At 44.6% G+C, this 14475-nt stretch overlaps 1 protein-coding gene across 8 annotated transcripts in view; it reads right to left on the bottom strand.

Annotated features, from left to right (window-relative positions):
- The window catches only part of RYR1 (ryanodine receptor 1), a 1068376-nt gene that overhangs the window by 534910 nt on the left and 518991 nt on the right, over nt 1–14475 (bottom strand). For all 8 annotated transcript variants that reach the window (XM_069206982.1, XM_069206985.1, XM_069206986.1 and 5 more), the window contains exons 46-47: nt 7683–7803; nt 6032–6201 (exon numbers count right to left, since the gene is read on the bottom strand). In XM_069206982.1, coding sequence (XP_069063083.1) covers nt 6032–6201; nt 7683–7803 — 291 coding nt within the window. The remainder of the gene's footprint in view (nt 1–6031; nt 6202–7682; nt 7804–14475) is intronic.

Here is a 14475-nt window from a genome sequence, read left to right as displayed (position 1 = left end):
GTGTTGTGGTACTGATAAGGCCACACAGGGGTTTGAACACTATGGTAATATTATCCTCTGTCTCTGGTTTTGTACTGCTGTTTGAAAGCCTTCTTAAGTTCTTCAAGGCCGACTGCTTTCAGCATTTCTGCCTTGTTCTTCATTTGAAGCATTTCCTTCTCTATATGCTGGCCATAAAGAGAAGGATCAGAGACCGGGAAGTTGGCAATTTTTAAGTGGGCATCTGGCTTTAGAGATGGGAGTCTTAGCTAAAAGGTTCACCTCAGAGAGAAGCCATGATATAAAGGAGTTGCCAAAAGCTCCACTTAGTCCACTGCCACACAGATAAGTTAGAGATTAAGGAACCTTCATTGATCATTTTGAGGTAGTGTTGCTGTCTGTGACTTGGCAAGTCAACCATGAATGCTTTCATGCCACCCCAGATCTCTTGATGGTATCTGCCCAATAATGCAGCTGAACTAGCATAACGTAAATGTGTAGCGGCAGTACCACACATTTTCTTGTCAATGGAATCCATTCATTTACTTTCTTGGTCTGGAGGTGCTGTGGATTCCGGAGCATAAGCATGTCTTTGCAGTACTGCTGTTGCAATAATGGAATCCAGCTTCAGATTTTTTTTTTAGGAAATCCGTATCTATTTGGGGAAGCTTGTAATTATTTCTTCAACAGCCTAGATGTTGCTGCTTTTACTGTGGCTGGGGTTAACAATTTCTCTTCAACAATGTCCTTGAGACTTGGAAGAAGAGGCCTCAGGGTATAGCTCTTGGTTGTAGGGTCTCAAAGATCACTGAAATTGTTGGTTAAGGAGTCAGCTGTGATATTAAGCTTAGATGCTCCTCTCACAAAGATGTATTGGAACATGATGATGTTGTCCACTGGTGAAACACTAATTGGTGGCTGAGTTGGAGAGATTGGTGGGTACAACATGTTTGAAGTCGAATCAGGAGATCATGACCTTGATCTGGATGATGGGACCACTCGTCTTCCCTTAGAATTTGATTGTAGTGCTGGCGATCTAATCGGGGATGGAGCCTTCCATTTCCATATCAGAGACAAAGATGTTGCTCTAGAAAACTGTTGTACTGGAGATAAATATAAAGACTGTATATGATCCTGCACAGAGTCACTTGCCAAGGTGGAAGATAAGTATCTGGTTCAGGAGATGGAGCATCTGAATGCTGCGACAATCCTGACCAGTGAGAGGAAGATGGACAATCCACTTCCTTTTGTGGGGAACTCTCAACGTCGAGAGTGGTGTCATCAATGTTGTATGTATTCCTTCTGTCATATCTGGAATCTTCCGTGGAGAGATAAGTCTCTTTGAAGCAGAGTGGATTTTTGTTTTCGAAGCTGATGTTGAGTGGTGCGATTTAAACGTCAACCGATGTGATTCTGACATCAAGTGATGAGAGTTTGATGCAGATCGATGCGACCTTGACGTCGAGTGATAGCGCTTCGAAATTGAACCGGAGCGAGATGGCAGTGTTGTCATGGTCTTCAGAGTCGTAGGTAGTCCTGCCACCGATCTGGATGCCAAATGGTGACAGGGATGGAGTCCTGTCGACTTTGGGTCTTCTTTTGAAGGCGAACAGGATGGTTCCAAACCTCACGAAGGCAAACTGCCTTGATGAGCGTGATGTCAGTGTCGAGAGGGAGACTTTTTTATGACAGATCTCCTTTTGTGGGAGTTCATATCTGTTCTCTGCCAATTTTCTGGAGACTTGTGAGAGGAAGAACTCTCCATTCTCCTCCTTTTCCTACTCTATTGATCAGCTTTGATGTCCAGATAGGCAGCATGATAGCTTCTCTGTCCTTAAGGGTTCTTTTATACATTTTGCAACAAATGTCACAGCCCTTAGTGAGGTGTTAAGGTGACTGTAGGGAAATGCCTCCCTTGGCTTGGTTACTCCCTAACTTTTTGCCTTTTGTTGATGCTAGTTATGATTGAAAGTGTGCTGGGATCCTGCTAACCAGGCCCCAGCACCAGAGTTCTTTCTCTACACTGTACCGTTGTTTCCACAATTAGCACAGCCCTGCACACAGATAAGTCCCTTGAAACTGGCACCCCTGGTACCAAGGGCCCTGTAGCCAGGGAAGGTCTCTAAGGGCGGCAGCATGTCTTATGCCACCCTGGGGACCCCTCACTCAGCACAAGCACACTGCCTCACAGCTTGTGTGTGCTGGTGGTGAGAAAATGATTAAGTCGACATGGCACTCCCCTCGGAGTGCCATGCCCTCAACCCACTGCCTGTGGCATAGGTAAGTCATCCCTCTAGCTGGCCTTACAGCCCTATGGCAGGGTGCACTACACCACAGGCGAGGGCATAAGTGCATGAGCACTGTGCCCCTACAGTGTCTAAGCCAAACCTTAGACATAGTAAGTGCAGGGTAGCCATAAAGAGTATATGGTCTGGGAGTCTGTCATTTACAAACTCCACAGTTCCATAATGGCTACACTGAATTTTGTGAAGTTTGAAATGTATTGAAATATGCACACAGAGAGCATCTTAGAGATGTCCTCTGTATACCAGTCCGACTCCTAGTGTTAGGCTGACCAGTTCCTGCCAGCCTGCCACAACCAGACGAGTTTCTGGCCACATGGGGTGAGTGCCTTTGTCACTCTGTGGCCAGGAACAAAGCCTGCACTGGGTGGAGGTGCTTCTCACCTCCCCCTGAAGGAACTGTAACACCTGGCGGTGATCCTTAAGGGTCATGCCTGTTGTTACAGAGCCCCAGGGCATCCTAGCTAGTGCAGATGCCCACCCCTCCGGACAAAGCCCCCACTTTTGGCAGCAAGTCCGGATGAGATAATGAGAAAAGCAAGGAGGAGTCACCCACCAGTCAGGACAGCCCCTAAGCTGTCCTGAGCTGAGGTGACCCCTGCCTTAAGAAATCCTCCATCTTGGTTTTGGAGGATTCCATCAATAGGAATAGAGATGTGCCTCCCTCATCTCAGGGAGGAGGCACAAAGAGGGTGTACCCACCCTCCAGGACAGTAGCCATTGGCTACTGCCCGAGACCTAAACACACCTCTAAATTCAGTATTTAGGGGCGACCCTGAACCCAGGAAATCAGATTCCTGCAACCTGAAGAAAGAAGAAGGACTGCTGACCTGAAAGCCCCGCAGAGACGACAGATGACTCGGCCCCAGCCCTACCGGCCTGCCTCCAGACTCAAAGAACCTACACAGTGATGCATCCAGCGGGACCAGCGACCTCTGAGGACTCAGAGGACTGACCTGCACCTAAGGGACCAAGCACCTCCAGAAGGCAGCGGCTCTGTCCAGAAACAACTACAAAACAGCGACAAAAAAAAACAACTTTAAAGAGACTCTCGCTTCCCGCCAGAAGCGTGAGTCTTCACACTCTGCACCCGACACCTCGGTATGAGTTTGGAGAAACCAATCTGCAGGGAGCACTCCCAGGCGACTCCAACGACGTGGACACCCCGAATCGTCCCCCTGCACCCCCACAGTGATGCCTGCAGAGAGGATCCAGAGGCTCCTCCCTGACCGCGACTGCCTGGACCAAGCACTGCACCCACAGCCCCCAGGACTGAGAGGAACCACCTACCAGTGCAGGTGTGACCAGCAGGCGGCCGTCATCCTAGACCAGTTGGTGGCTGGTCCGAGAAGCCCCCCTGTACCATGCCTGCATCGCCAGAGTGACCCCCGGGCCCCTCCACTGTTTTCAATACAAAACCCGACGCCTGCTTTGCACACTGCACCCGGCCGCCCCTGTGCCGCTGAGGGTGTGTTTTGTGTGCTTGTGTGTGTCCCCCCAGTGCTCCCCAGAGGACGCAGCAGACTGGAATTGGAGCACCCCTGTTCTCCATAGGTGCCTATGTGATTTGGGCCCTCCTTTGACCTCTGCACCTGACCGGCCCTGTGTTGCTGGCGCTGTGGCCTAGGGTTGCCTTGAATCCCCAACGGTGGGCTGCCTATGCCCAGGAGACTGATTGTGTAAGTGCTTTACTTACCTGAGAAACTAACGATTACTTACCTCCCCCAGGAACTGTTTATTTTTGCACTGTCCACTTTCAAAATAGCTATTTGCCATTTTAACCAAAACTGTAGGTACTACTGTTTTAAATCAAAGTTCTATACTTACCTGTGTGAAGTACCTTGCAGTTTATGTACTTATCTAAAATTTGAATCTTGTGGTTCTAAAAATAAATTAAGAAAATATATTTTTCTATATAAAAACCTATTGGCCTGGAGTTAAGTCTTTGAGTGTGTGTTCCTCATTTATTGCCTGTGTGTGTACAACAAATGCTTAACACTAGCCTCTGATAAGCCTACCGCCCGACCACACTACCACAAACTAGAGCATTAGTATTACCTAATTTTGTCACTATCAAGGGGTTTGTGCACACTATCTCTCACTTTGAGATAGTATATACAGAGCCAACTTCCTACAGTGACAAACACACCAAACATACCTTATGGGCATAAGAACTCAGCTTTTTTCTGCCACTGGAAGGACATTTAGTTTACAAAGCTGACATTCTGACAAAAAATGTCTTCTGAAGTCTCCAAAAAATTGATGTACTTGACAGAAGAAGTGATAAATTGGCAAGAAGTAAGCTTTTAAAAGCATTGAAAAGGTTTTGGAAAACGTTTTAGGTAAAGAAGACACCTGAGGTGTTTGGAGATCCTGCCTGAAGGACTCTGAAAAAAGACCTGACACTCACAGGCAAACAGTCACAGCAGTACAATGTAGAATGGGGTTACTCTGGGGTCCTTAGAGATACAGGTTTCTTTTTTAAGCTTCTCAGTGATAGCATATCATGCTGCCTTTTCCATCTCATGCTGTTTGTGGCTTATGGGCATCCTTTTTCTATGACAAAGTGTTGCAAGTATAAAGGCTTTATTGGTACATATTTTCCCAGCTATCTCTCCTCCACTATTCACCAGGAAAATACACCTCACAGTCTATACTGTGAGTATATGAAAAATGACTTCCAGTGATGAAAGCTATTCAATGTATTTTTCCTGGATTCTTAAAATATATATTAAAGTTGTTCCGGGGTCTGCGCAAGAATCACATAATTATTCAAGGTTTAGGATTATAAATGAAAGTCCTAGAGTGAAAAAACAAACATTTCTTACACTCAAGTCAGTGGGAATAGCTTTTCTGATGAGCACTTGTTCACAGAGGTATGCAAGTCACTGAAAGCTCGAGCCAGGCTCAAGCCTGAAGCCTGGTTCTGGCTCAGCTTGAGGTCCTGTTGAAACCTCAAGCCCATAACAAGCCGAGCTTTCATATGGCTTCCGCATGCCACTCTTCATCTACCAGGAATGTGGCATTACGGTCAGAGCTACCGACTGGGGAAACAGGTCAAATTATGGCATCTGCTCAACATATTGTGATTCTATGGAAATCACGTAATCTTTCCATGCTTAAAAACAACACATGAAACCTTGTGTAATGTAACTGCTGCTCATGTAAAGAGCTCCAATACCATCAGGTCGAGTTTGTGCTATATTTTAAAAACTGCAGAAAAATGCAGTAAAAGGTAAAAACAAAGCCTTATTATGAGGAAAGATAAGTAAATATACATTTAGTGGCTGATATTTACAAAGTGAAACCAGAAAACCTGGATAAATCACACCTTCCCCGCTTAAATTGCTATCTTAGGCAATTATTTTATTTTACCAAAACTCTTTTTTCTTCATTATCGCATATGAAAGCACTCTTAAATATGCAAGTTTAGATTACCAGTTGTACAAAGCTGTCACTTTTAATAAGTACTTCTTAGTGCAGTGCTATAATGTTCCCTATTAATGTCATAGCATCCACAAGTTAAATTAATACACTTTTTTGACTTTTGAAGATCCTTTATCATATTTTGCGTGATGTTTGTTGTATGATTTACATAGCAAATATTTTCATGGCTCGGTTTGTGCATGGGCTCTGAGATCCGAGCCAGACCCATGGTTTGGCTATGCTTTCACTGATTATTTGTTGGGTGACCCACCTCTACTTGATCATAAGGATATCTGCTTGCCCTATGTAAGGAGGGCACTTACCGTGTCAAGGGATGCAGCCGCCCTCATGTCGGGCAAAAACCCCACCTCCAACACCTGCAGCAGAAAGTCCTGATTCTCTATGCCATAGACACGGTCGAGGAACAGCACCATAGGCGCCTTATGATCTGGGATAAAATTGGCTGACATCTTGGGTTCAATGATGTTACCATCTGTGGGAAGAAGAAGGCAGGTAAGAGGAAAGATCGTGATAAGTAACGTTCAAAGTGACACATGGCCATGTTTGACCACAGGAAACAAAAGAAGAAGCATAGAAGGGTCGAAGCTATGTACATAAATTGGCAACTCAAAGTAGCGTCAATGAAGGAAAAAGGGGTCTAGGACGTTAAGTGACTGGTATTTCAGGTGCAACTCCATTTCAGGTGCAACTCCAGCTGTATGCTAGTGACAGTTTGTTCATCCAGATGTAAATGATTACAGTGGGGTGATCCTGTTCCCTACAATGCAAAGTTGTGAATGTAGAGTTTCTAATTTTGTTCCACGAGACCAGGAAATGTTCAAATTAGGTACAATTTTGGGGGTGGAGTGATACCACTTTATTTACGACTCTGAAGTGAAAGTATTTTTGCATATGTACAAATAAAATGCAATTTTAAAGCATGCTTAGTTGTGATGTGAAGCATTATTTATTTGCCTCTCGTATTTTACATAAACTAAAAGGTCTATTCTCATTTTAAGGGCCCCTTTCAGATCAGATAACAACTATAAAAACCATATACTGAATCTGTCAGCAGAGCAATACCAATAGAAGAGTGGAACTAAAGGACAGAAACCTTCATAACCACTACTTCCTATTTATGTCCCTGAAAGTATTACAATTCCCCATATTTTGTTGACAGTTTTAGCCTTACTTTGGAGAGTGAAACTGGTTCGGACTTCACTTATCTGGAGCCCCTTGTCCATATGGAACAGCCCAGAATGTTCCATTAGGAAAGCTGGGCTCTCATTTTGGAACCATTCACTCTGCTTAAAGTGGATGCAGTAATTTGGTTCCCACGCAAGTTAGCACATGAGGTCTGGGCTTTGCGGCTCAGAAACATGGAGCATCAACCAACGTTCCAGGATTCTAGTTATAACTAGTACAAAAAATCAAGTCAATACGGACGAAGTTGTTTGCGTGATGGGAAGGGCAGATAATCTGTGCACAGGTGAAGATCGACACTGTGCAGTAGTTACCATACATAACTGTCTATATTACTCAAATGTGATACTCACTTGGAGGGCGTTTTCAATCTACACAACCAGCTAGTAAAAAAACACATAACAGCTTGCCTTCTGTGACCCTAAAAATAATTCCTCAGCTTTTCTTCAGCAGTCACGGCAGTAACAAAATTGCAGTTTCTGTCAAGCCCACTACCACTGTGGTACAACAATGCCCAGCTAGATAGGGGTACTGTCACTGAAGACTTTGTTCCTGACATTAGAATGTTCTGCTACTGAAACCAGTGAGAGCACAATACGTGACAATACTGTATAACCAGTGACAAAGGTAAATATATGTTTTCCATTTAACTGCACTTGTGATTGGTCTTGGCTCTTCTGTCATTCTCTCCCTTGACTCCAGAATTGTGATCCGCATGAGCTCCAAAAACCATCTCCCAACCACACTCGGATTTTAAAGCCGTCCGCATACCTTTGCCGAAAGCTGGAATCTGCAAAGGAAGGCTGATCACACCCACAAGATCCTCAATGGGTACAAGAGAGCGCAGGATTGCACGGATACGCAGGGCCTCGCCTTTGCCAGCTTGGATAAGCTAAAAAGAGAGAAGGGAGACAGTATAAAGATAAAAAATGAAAGTCAAAAATCGCGCCAGCAAAAACACGATGGCGTTCTCGATTTTATCTTATATTAGTTTAAAAAAATATATATATTTTAGTTTAGTTTATGTATGACAGAGGACAAACCTGGCTCGAAGACGTACGGAGCGTTCTATTCAATAGAAAGAAAGTGATACCAAGTATTGCAGAAGCATGCTATGAAACAGCAACACTACAAATAAGTAAAAACAAGAACGAAAAACCATTTGAAAACCCAACAATAATTCGCCCTTTACCCAAGTAACCACAAGACAAGGCACCAAAGAAGCTAGACGGGAGAAAGAGGACAGGCAGCCTCCTCGCTTTAATCCAGTGCCGGCAAAAAGCAGTGGCAAGTTCTTACAATCTACACGCTCCGTGCAAAAAATATACCCAGTTTGCTGAATTGGTAACATGTTGCTGTCGGGGTTTCCAAAGCTCACAGAAATAAACCATATGCGAATTCATCTGCAGCAGTAGGGTGCAGAACATTCTATTGTCCCCCGGCAAAGTAGCCTTTAAATTCCTCGGCGATTCGACCAATGCCACTATCTTAATGGGTTTATAAATCCATCATTTTCCACCAAAGATTGGACAGAAATGAAATGCAGTCTACAAAACCATTCTAGCCAGCCCCACTCTGCAGGAGACTAAGCCTTCGGCTAAAATGGAGTCAAGGGGGCATGTCTGGATTATGGCTGTTTATCCTGCTTTAAGAGGAGCACTCTCCCCTGCAGGCTACCAGGGAAATGCCAACGTGACAGAATGGTCATTTATATCATGTTTGCCACTAATTTCTGAAAATGAATCATTTGGAGAGAATAACAAACCACCGCATCTGTAAAGTAATCTTCACATTGTATAAATTGCATAAAGCTTTGCCTAATGTTACTGGCCTAATGCTCTTCTAACCAACTGCCTGCTGCTAAATTGGTAAAATATTTTTAAAGTGAGCACACAGACCCCTCTGAACTACCTTCTGCAATTTTAAAAATGTTCCTGGCTGAGTGTGTTTCTGAATGCACCATCACATTTGCTCACAAGTCGACCTGTCCGTGCCTGCCAGTCATCAAGGCCACCCCCATTCCAAAGCGAATGAAGACCTGTAGTTTGCTCAACTACCAGCCTACCATGGTGGCTACATCCCTGGATAACAACCTAAAAGAAAAACTCCTAGTCAGAAAAGGCAGTGTATTATTTGAATAAGGTTTTTAGGTCCATTGAAGTTAGGGAGGAGAATTCTAGAATCAATTTGATGGAGAAGAAAAGGCTTATGATTGACCTTAGGCCTTTCTTCCTCTGGGAGCATTCAGCGGAGCAGCGGGCTCACTGCAGATAGTGCCTTACCTTCCATCAATATGTATGTAAGCTGCTGAATAACTAGGCAAACACAACACCACTGCATTATATTTCAAGAATCAAATGTGAACAGCAAACAGATTTCAAATCAAAATGCATTCTTATGCACATCAGTAGCTGGTGTTGTGCAGCTCCAAACCATCGTCATTCCACTCTAGAAATGAAGAGCGGCAAAGCATATGAGGCACCCTCGCATGCTGACGTCAGTAGCTTTCTAAGGCTTGTCTAGGCCCTCAGACACAGAGTCCATTGGGAAACCAGCTTGACCAGTGCGAAGATCTCTAGCTTGGGACCTTTTTTAAATGGAAAAAAGAGTTCATTTCGCAGAACAAGAAAGTGGGAGGACTGGTGAGAAATCTGCAGTTAGACAGTTTATGTACCAGAAAGAGCGTTACTGAAGGTAAGTAATTTGTTCTTCTGAAGGATACTTATAACTGCATATGCCTCACCTAGTGAATAGATACCTAAGCAGTACCTCAACGGTGGTGTGTCTGTGCAATGGCTCAAACTAAAAAGTCCTGCAGGTCTGAACAGGCAAAATGCCCACCCCAACTGCCAAAGCAATTGTGCTTCATCAACATGTGGACCAATGCCCTAATAGCAATCTGACAGATATCCAGGACACACATGCTGATGCAGCAGTAGCAGCTTAGGCCAAAGTAGAATGAGCCCTTAATCCGTCAGGTGGCTGCTTCCTAGCTAATGGATAGCAAATTTGTATGCACAGGAATGTCTACCTACAGGTGGCTCTTTTCAGTACTACCTTGCCCTTCTTTGCTCCAGAGAGGCCCACAAAGAGTTGATCATTCACCCCATGGTCCTTGGTACGATCAATGTAACAATTCTATTGGGGTCCAAACAGTGGAGTCACTCTTTGCCTTTCAGGGGGAAAGGCGGTGCAAAGAAGGTCACAAGGGTGACTGCCTGTCCGACATGGAAAGGAATTATTATCTTCAGCAGAAATGCAGCTCGAGTTCTCAACTCTATTTTATCTAGAAAGAATATAGGGGAAGAAAGTGGCATGACCAAGAGGGCCTGTATAACACGCGAGGAGCTAACTTAATCATGACCTGAAAGACCATTTTCAGAGTCAAGAGACATAGGGAACAGCCGTGCATTGGCTCACATGGGGTACTCATGAGAAAACCAAGAACCAAATTCAAGTCCCACCACGGCATCACAAAGGAACACATCCTGTAAACCTTTAATAAATCTCACCACAACAGGTGATTTAAACAAAGACGTCTGATCTAGCAATCATAAAAAAGACTAAAGTGTCGCCAAATAGCCTTTAATAGTGCCCAACACAAGAATTTTCCTATGGCAACAAACAAACAATATTTTTCAGACAGCTTAGCTCGTATGGGTCAGTTTGATAGGTGCTGTCCCAATCCACAAACTCGTCCCAGCGCCAGGCATACACTGATCTCAAGATGAACATCTGACTGTCAGAATCACATCAACAACTTTAGGAGGAAGAGTGAAAGAGACTTGCTGCCATTGCTCAATCTCCATTCATGGAAATGCAGCATCCTGAGACCTGGGTGCATGACCCTACCCTGTTTCTGCACAATAGATCCCCCCAAAGTAGCAGCTTGAGCAGAGGACAGATGCTTGTGCTCAGAAGTTCTGAATACCACACCCTCTCTTGGCCCAATCTGGAGCTACTAAGATGACATGGGCTGGGTCGATGTTCATACTCTTCATAACTCAAACCAACAGGGTTAGAGGCTGAATGGCATACAGGAGTCCTTAGGTGCACTCGAAGCTAAATGCGTCTCCAAGAGAGAGGCTTCTTGAGAACTATGGCGCACAAAACATGGTGATATTGCCCTTTCCTCTGAGGAAAATACTGAGCCAGTGTTCTCCCGATGGCAGGAAAACACCCTGAGCCACCTCAGTGTGTACAAAGCATTCCTGATCTGCTAAGTGGCAGCGACTGAGTTTGTCTGCCTGCAAGTTAAAGATCCTGCCAGATGGTTCACAACCAAGGAAAAGCCCTGGCAAGACAGCCACTTCCAGAGGTGTAAAGCCTCCTGGCACAAGACCGAAGACCACACCCGCCCTGCTTGTTGCAGTACCACATGGCAGTAGTCTATTCTGTAGGCACCTGCAGCTCCAACCAACTGAAGGGGATGCGGGTTACTGCCAGAGACCAGGTCCTCTGATCCCCACCTCTCCCGATGGTCCCAGATGGTCTCCCCAGCCCATTAGCAATTCATTCATGACCACCATCAGCTCTGAGCGGAGTAAGGACAGGTGTCTGCCACTGGTCCAAACTCTAGTACAGCAACCACCTCTGAGATTTTTATAGTCTTCTCAGAAACCTGGATGGAATTTGATAGATTCCCCAGGTGCTGTAACATCTGAGCCTTCAGGTCCCAGTGCAGAACCTGCATGTTCCATCTGGCATGGTCGACTAGCAGGATATAAAAGACCAATAAACCCAATAGCCTCAAGGCATTCCTCACTGAGATCCAGATTCCTGTGTTATAATCCAGATGACCTGTACTCTCCACTCGTGGTGCAGGGGGTGTCTAGGGCTGCCTAAGGCAAGCCGGATTTCAACAGCCAGTCATTGAAATACCAGAAGACTGATATACTTGACCTCCAATGGTGTGCAGCAACCGCTGCCATAACTTTGTGAACACATGAGGGCATCTGTAAAGCCAAAGGAGAGTAAAGCAAACTAAAAATACGCCTGGCTCACTATGAACCGCTGCTAACGTTTGTAGGCCTACAGGGCAGAAATATGGAAATATGTAGCAGTCTCCGGGATCCAGTGCAGACAAGAGCTGCACCCACATGAGCATCTGAATTTGTTCTTCCACTAGAAGGTGTTCAGATGGCATAGATCTAGAACAGAAGAAAATACGTTACTTACCTGTAACTGTAGTTCCTGACTTCCAGCTTGACGAAGGGTAATGATTCAAGCATGTGAATCTATGAAAGTTCCAATACTGGAGTAATAAAGGAATCCATCCTTTTTCGGCACAAGGAAGTAGTGGGAGTAGCATCCAGTTCCTATTTCTCAGGCTAGAACCCTCTCTATGGCTCCTATGCCAAAAGGGCCTGCATTTCTTGCTGCAAAACAGACAGGTGTTCCTTCATCAGTAGCCCTGATGGGAGGGGAAGCAGCGGCAGAGTGGAAACAAATTGGAGGGTGTAGTCCCACTTGACAAGTTGTAGAACATATGCATTCATAGTGATGTAATGCCTCCCTTGGGGGAAATGTCAGATCCTGCCTTCTACACGGTGGGTGTGGGTTAAAAACAACACACTGAAGTGGTTTTGTGGTTTCTGAAGGGGTGAGAGATTACCCTGCACGTTGTTTCTGATGTCATAGATGACATCGTCTCTGGGTGCAGCAGCCTTTATTATATGGTGCTGCAGGTCAAGGATCTTTACCTGATGACCACAGAAAAAGAAGTACTCTCCTCTGGGGCAGGATGAGGTGAGAGACAAGTTCATTTTCTGGGAGGGTCTCCAGACCAATGGCATCATGTAATGCAGCATAAAGATTGTCCTCATTGCATTGTGGAACAGATTTATACCCCTCATCATAGTCGTTATTGTCCGTGTCTCATTCAAAGATCTTATGTAGTGTGTGAGCTCTGCCATGTGGTAAAGGTAAGGGATTGGAGTACCAAGGATTGGCTACATGCTGTGCTCCAATGGGATCTCACCTCAGTCAAGACAAAGACGGTTCAGAGTCAGAGACTACTGTAGGTAATGGCTCCTCTTCTAGGGCTTCAGCAACAGCACCAACATGAAAGGAACTGGCACAGGGAGTGGTGGCAGAACTGAAGACTCAAGAGAAACAGATACAGAACCCAACATGGGCTCAAGAGGCACAGACAGCGCTGAGGGCAAACCTTCAAGCAGGACCCGACTGAAGCCCTTGGGAGATCCTTAGGGCCCGAACCCTCGCCAGAGAGAGTTAGAAGCATGCCAAATGTATGCAGCATGGCCTCCCTAATGGCCTCTATTTGCTGCAAAGTCACCAAAGGACTCAGAAATTTAGGTTACATCAGGAGTTCAGGAGTGAGACCAAGGCACGCTAAAGCCCTTCCTTCCTCTCTGGAGTTTGAGAGTGGCGAGAAGGGGCTGATTCACACTTGGGTTCCTTTACTGTTTTTTAAACCTGCACGAAGAATTCAGCTATGAGGTTCTCTTGTGGGAATGAATGTGGGAATAGGACCTTCTGTTCGACTTCAATCAGCTTTGGCACGCAATCATCCAATTCTAGGCGATGCAAAGTTATACCTCACAGTCCATCATGGCCTTTGGGTTTATCTGGGCGCACTCATCACAGAGCTTGGACCTAGGCACCACAGGCATATTTTATTGGTTATGTCACAGATATTTGTTTGCAACAGTCCCTACAAGTTTAAGCTTTGTCATTTTCAGACATGGAGTATTTCTTCTGCCCAATAGTAAAAGATCAAATTTGCAGAAAAAATATGTGGTGAAGATAAGGAGAATGGAGCTTCTGAATCACAACTGAAGGCGCAGAAAGAAAGGAACTGATGTTAGTGCGCTTGGATGACACTTATATGTGTCCATGCTTGTCACTTCTGAAGCACAATGAAGTGGGTGTGGAGCCACACATCCTACCAGTGAGCAAGAACACTGCCTTTGAGTTTGCAGATCCAGTCTGACACCTGGGGGCTATTCACAAGGTGAAGAATCTGCAGTTACATTTTATCCATCCTAAATACTATTTTAGAGCTTGGCTTATACATTAGTGTAAGCCAATCATTATGGTATGCATTCCATAGGTATGTGACAAAACCAACACCTGCACACTAGAACAACAAAGATGCCAATTGCACCTGAGCCAAAATAAATGAAAGTAAGCCACATGAACTGCATTTTCCGCATGAACCTGAAGTGATTATATTATCAATCAAAACCCCAAAACATGCTTTAAGTACCAAGGTAAGAAAATCTCACCAACCACTAGGCCATTAGAAGCTTTGAAGATTGCACATGAGACCAACAAATTTAAGGAGCAAAAAACTCAGCATTGATGGTATTAAGCTTTACAGTAGCAGACACAAAGAAGAAAGGAAGGAAAGAAACAAGAATTAAATAAACAAAACATACAGGAAGAAGAATAATGTAAAGGACCAAAAATGAATAAAAGGGTGAGAAACTGAATAAAAAAAAAGAAAAACTAATAAAAGCTGGAAAGATGAAAAAAACAGATAAATAGAGAGAAACAACTTACGAAACAAGGATGAAAAGATAAAATTGGAAAATGAAGA

This window comes from Pleurodeles waltl, chromosome 9 (assembly GCF_031143425.1).
Source record: "Pleurodeles waltl isolate 20211129_DDA chromosome 9, aPleWal1.hap1.20221129, whole genome shotgun sequence".
In the NCBI taxonomy this organism is placed as follows: Eukaryota; Metazoa; Chordata; class Amphibia; order Caudata; family Salamandridae; genus Pleurodeles; species Pleurodeles waltl.
Note: the sequence above shows the minus strand (reverse complement) of the source record. Positions and strands in the feature narration are given on the sequence as shown.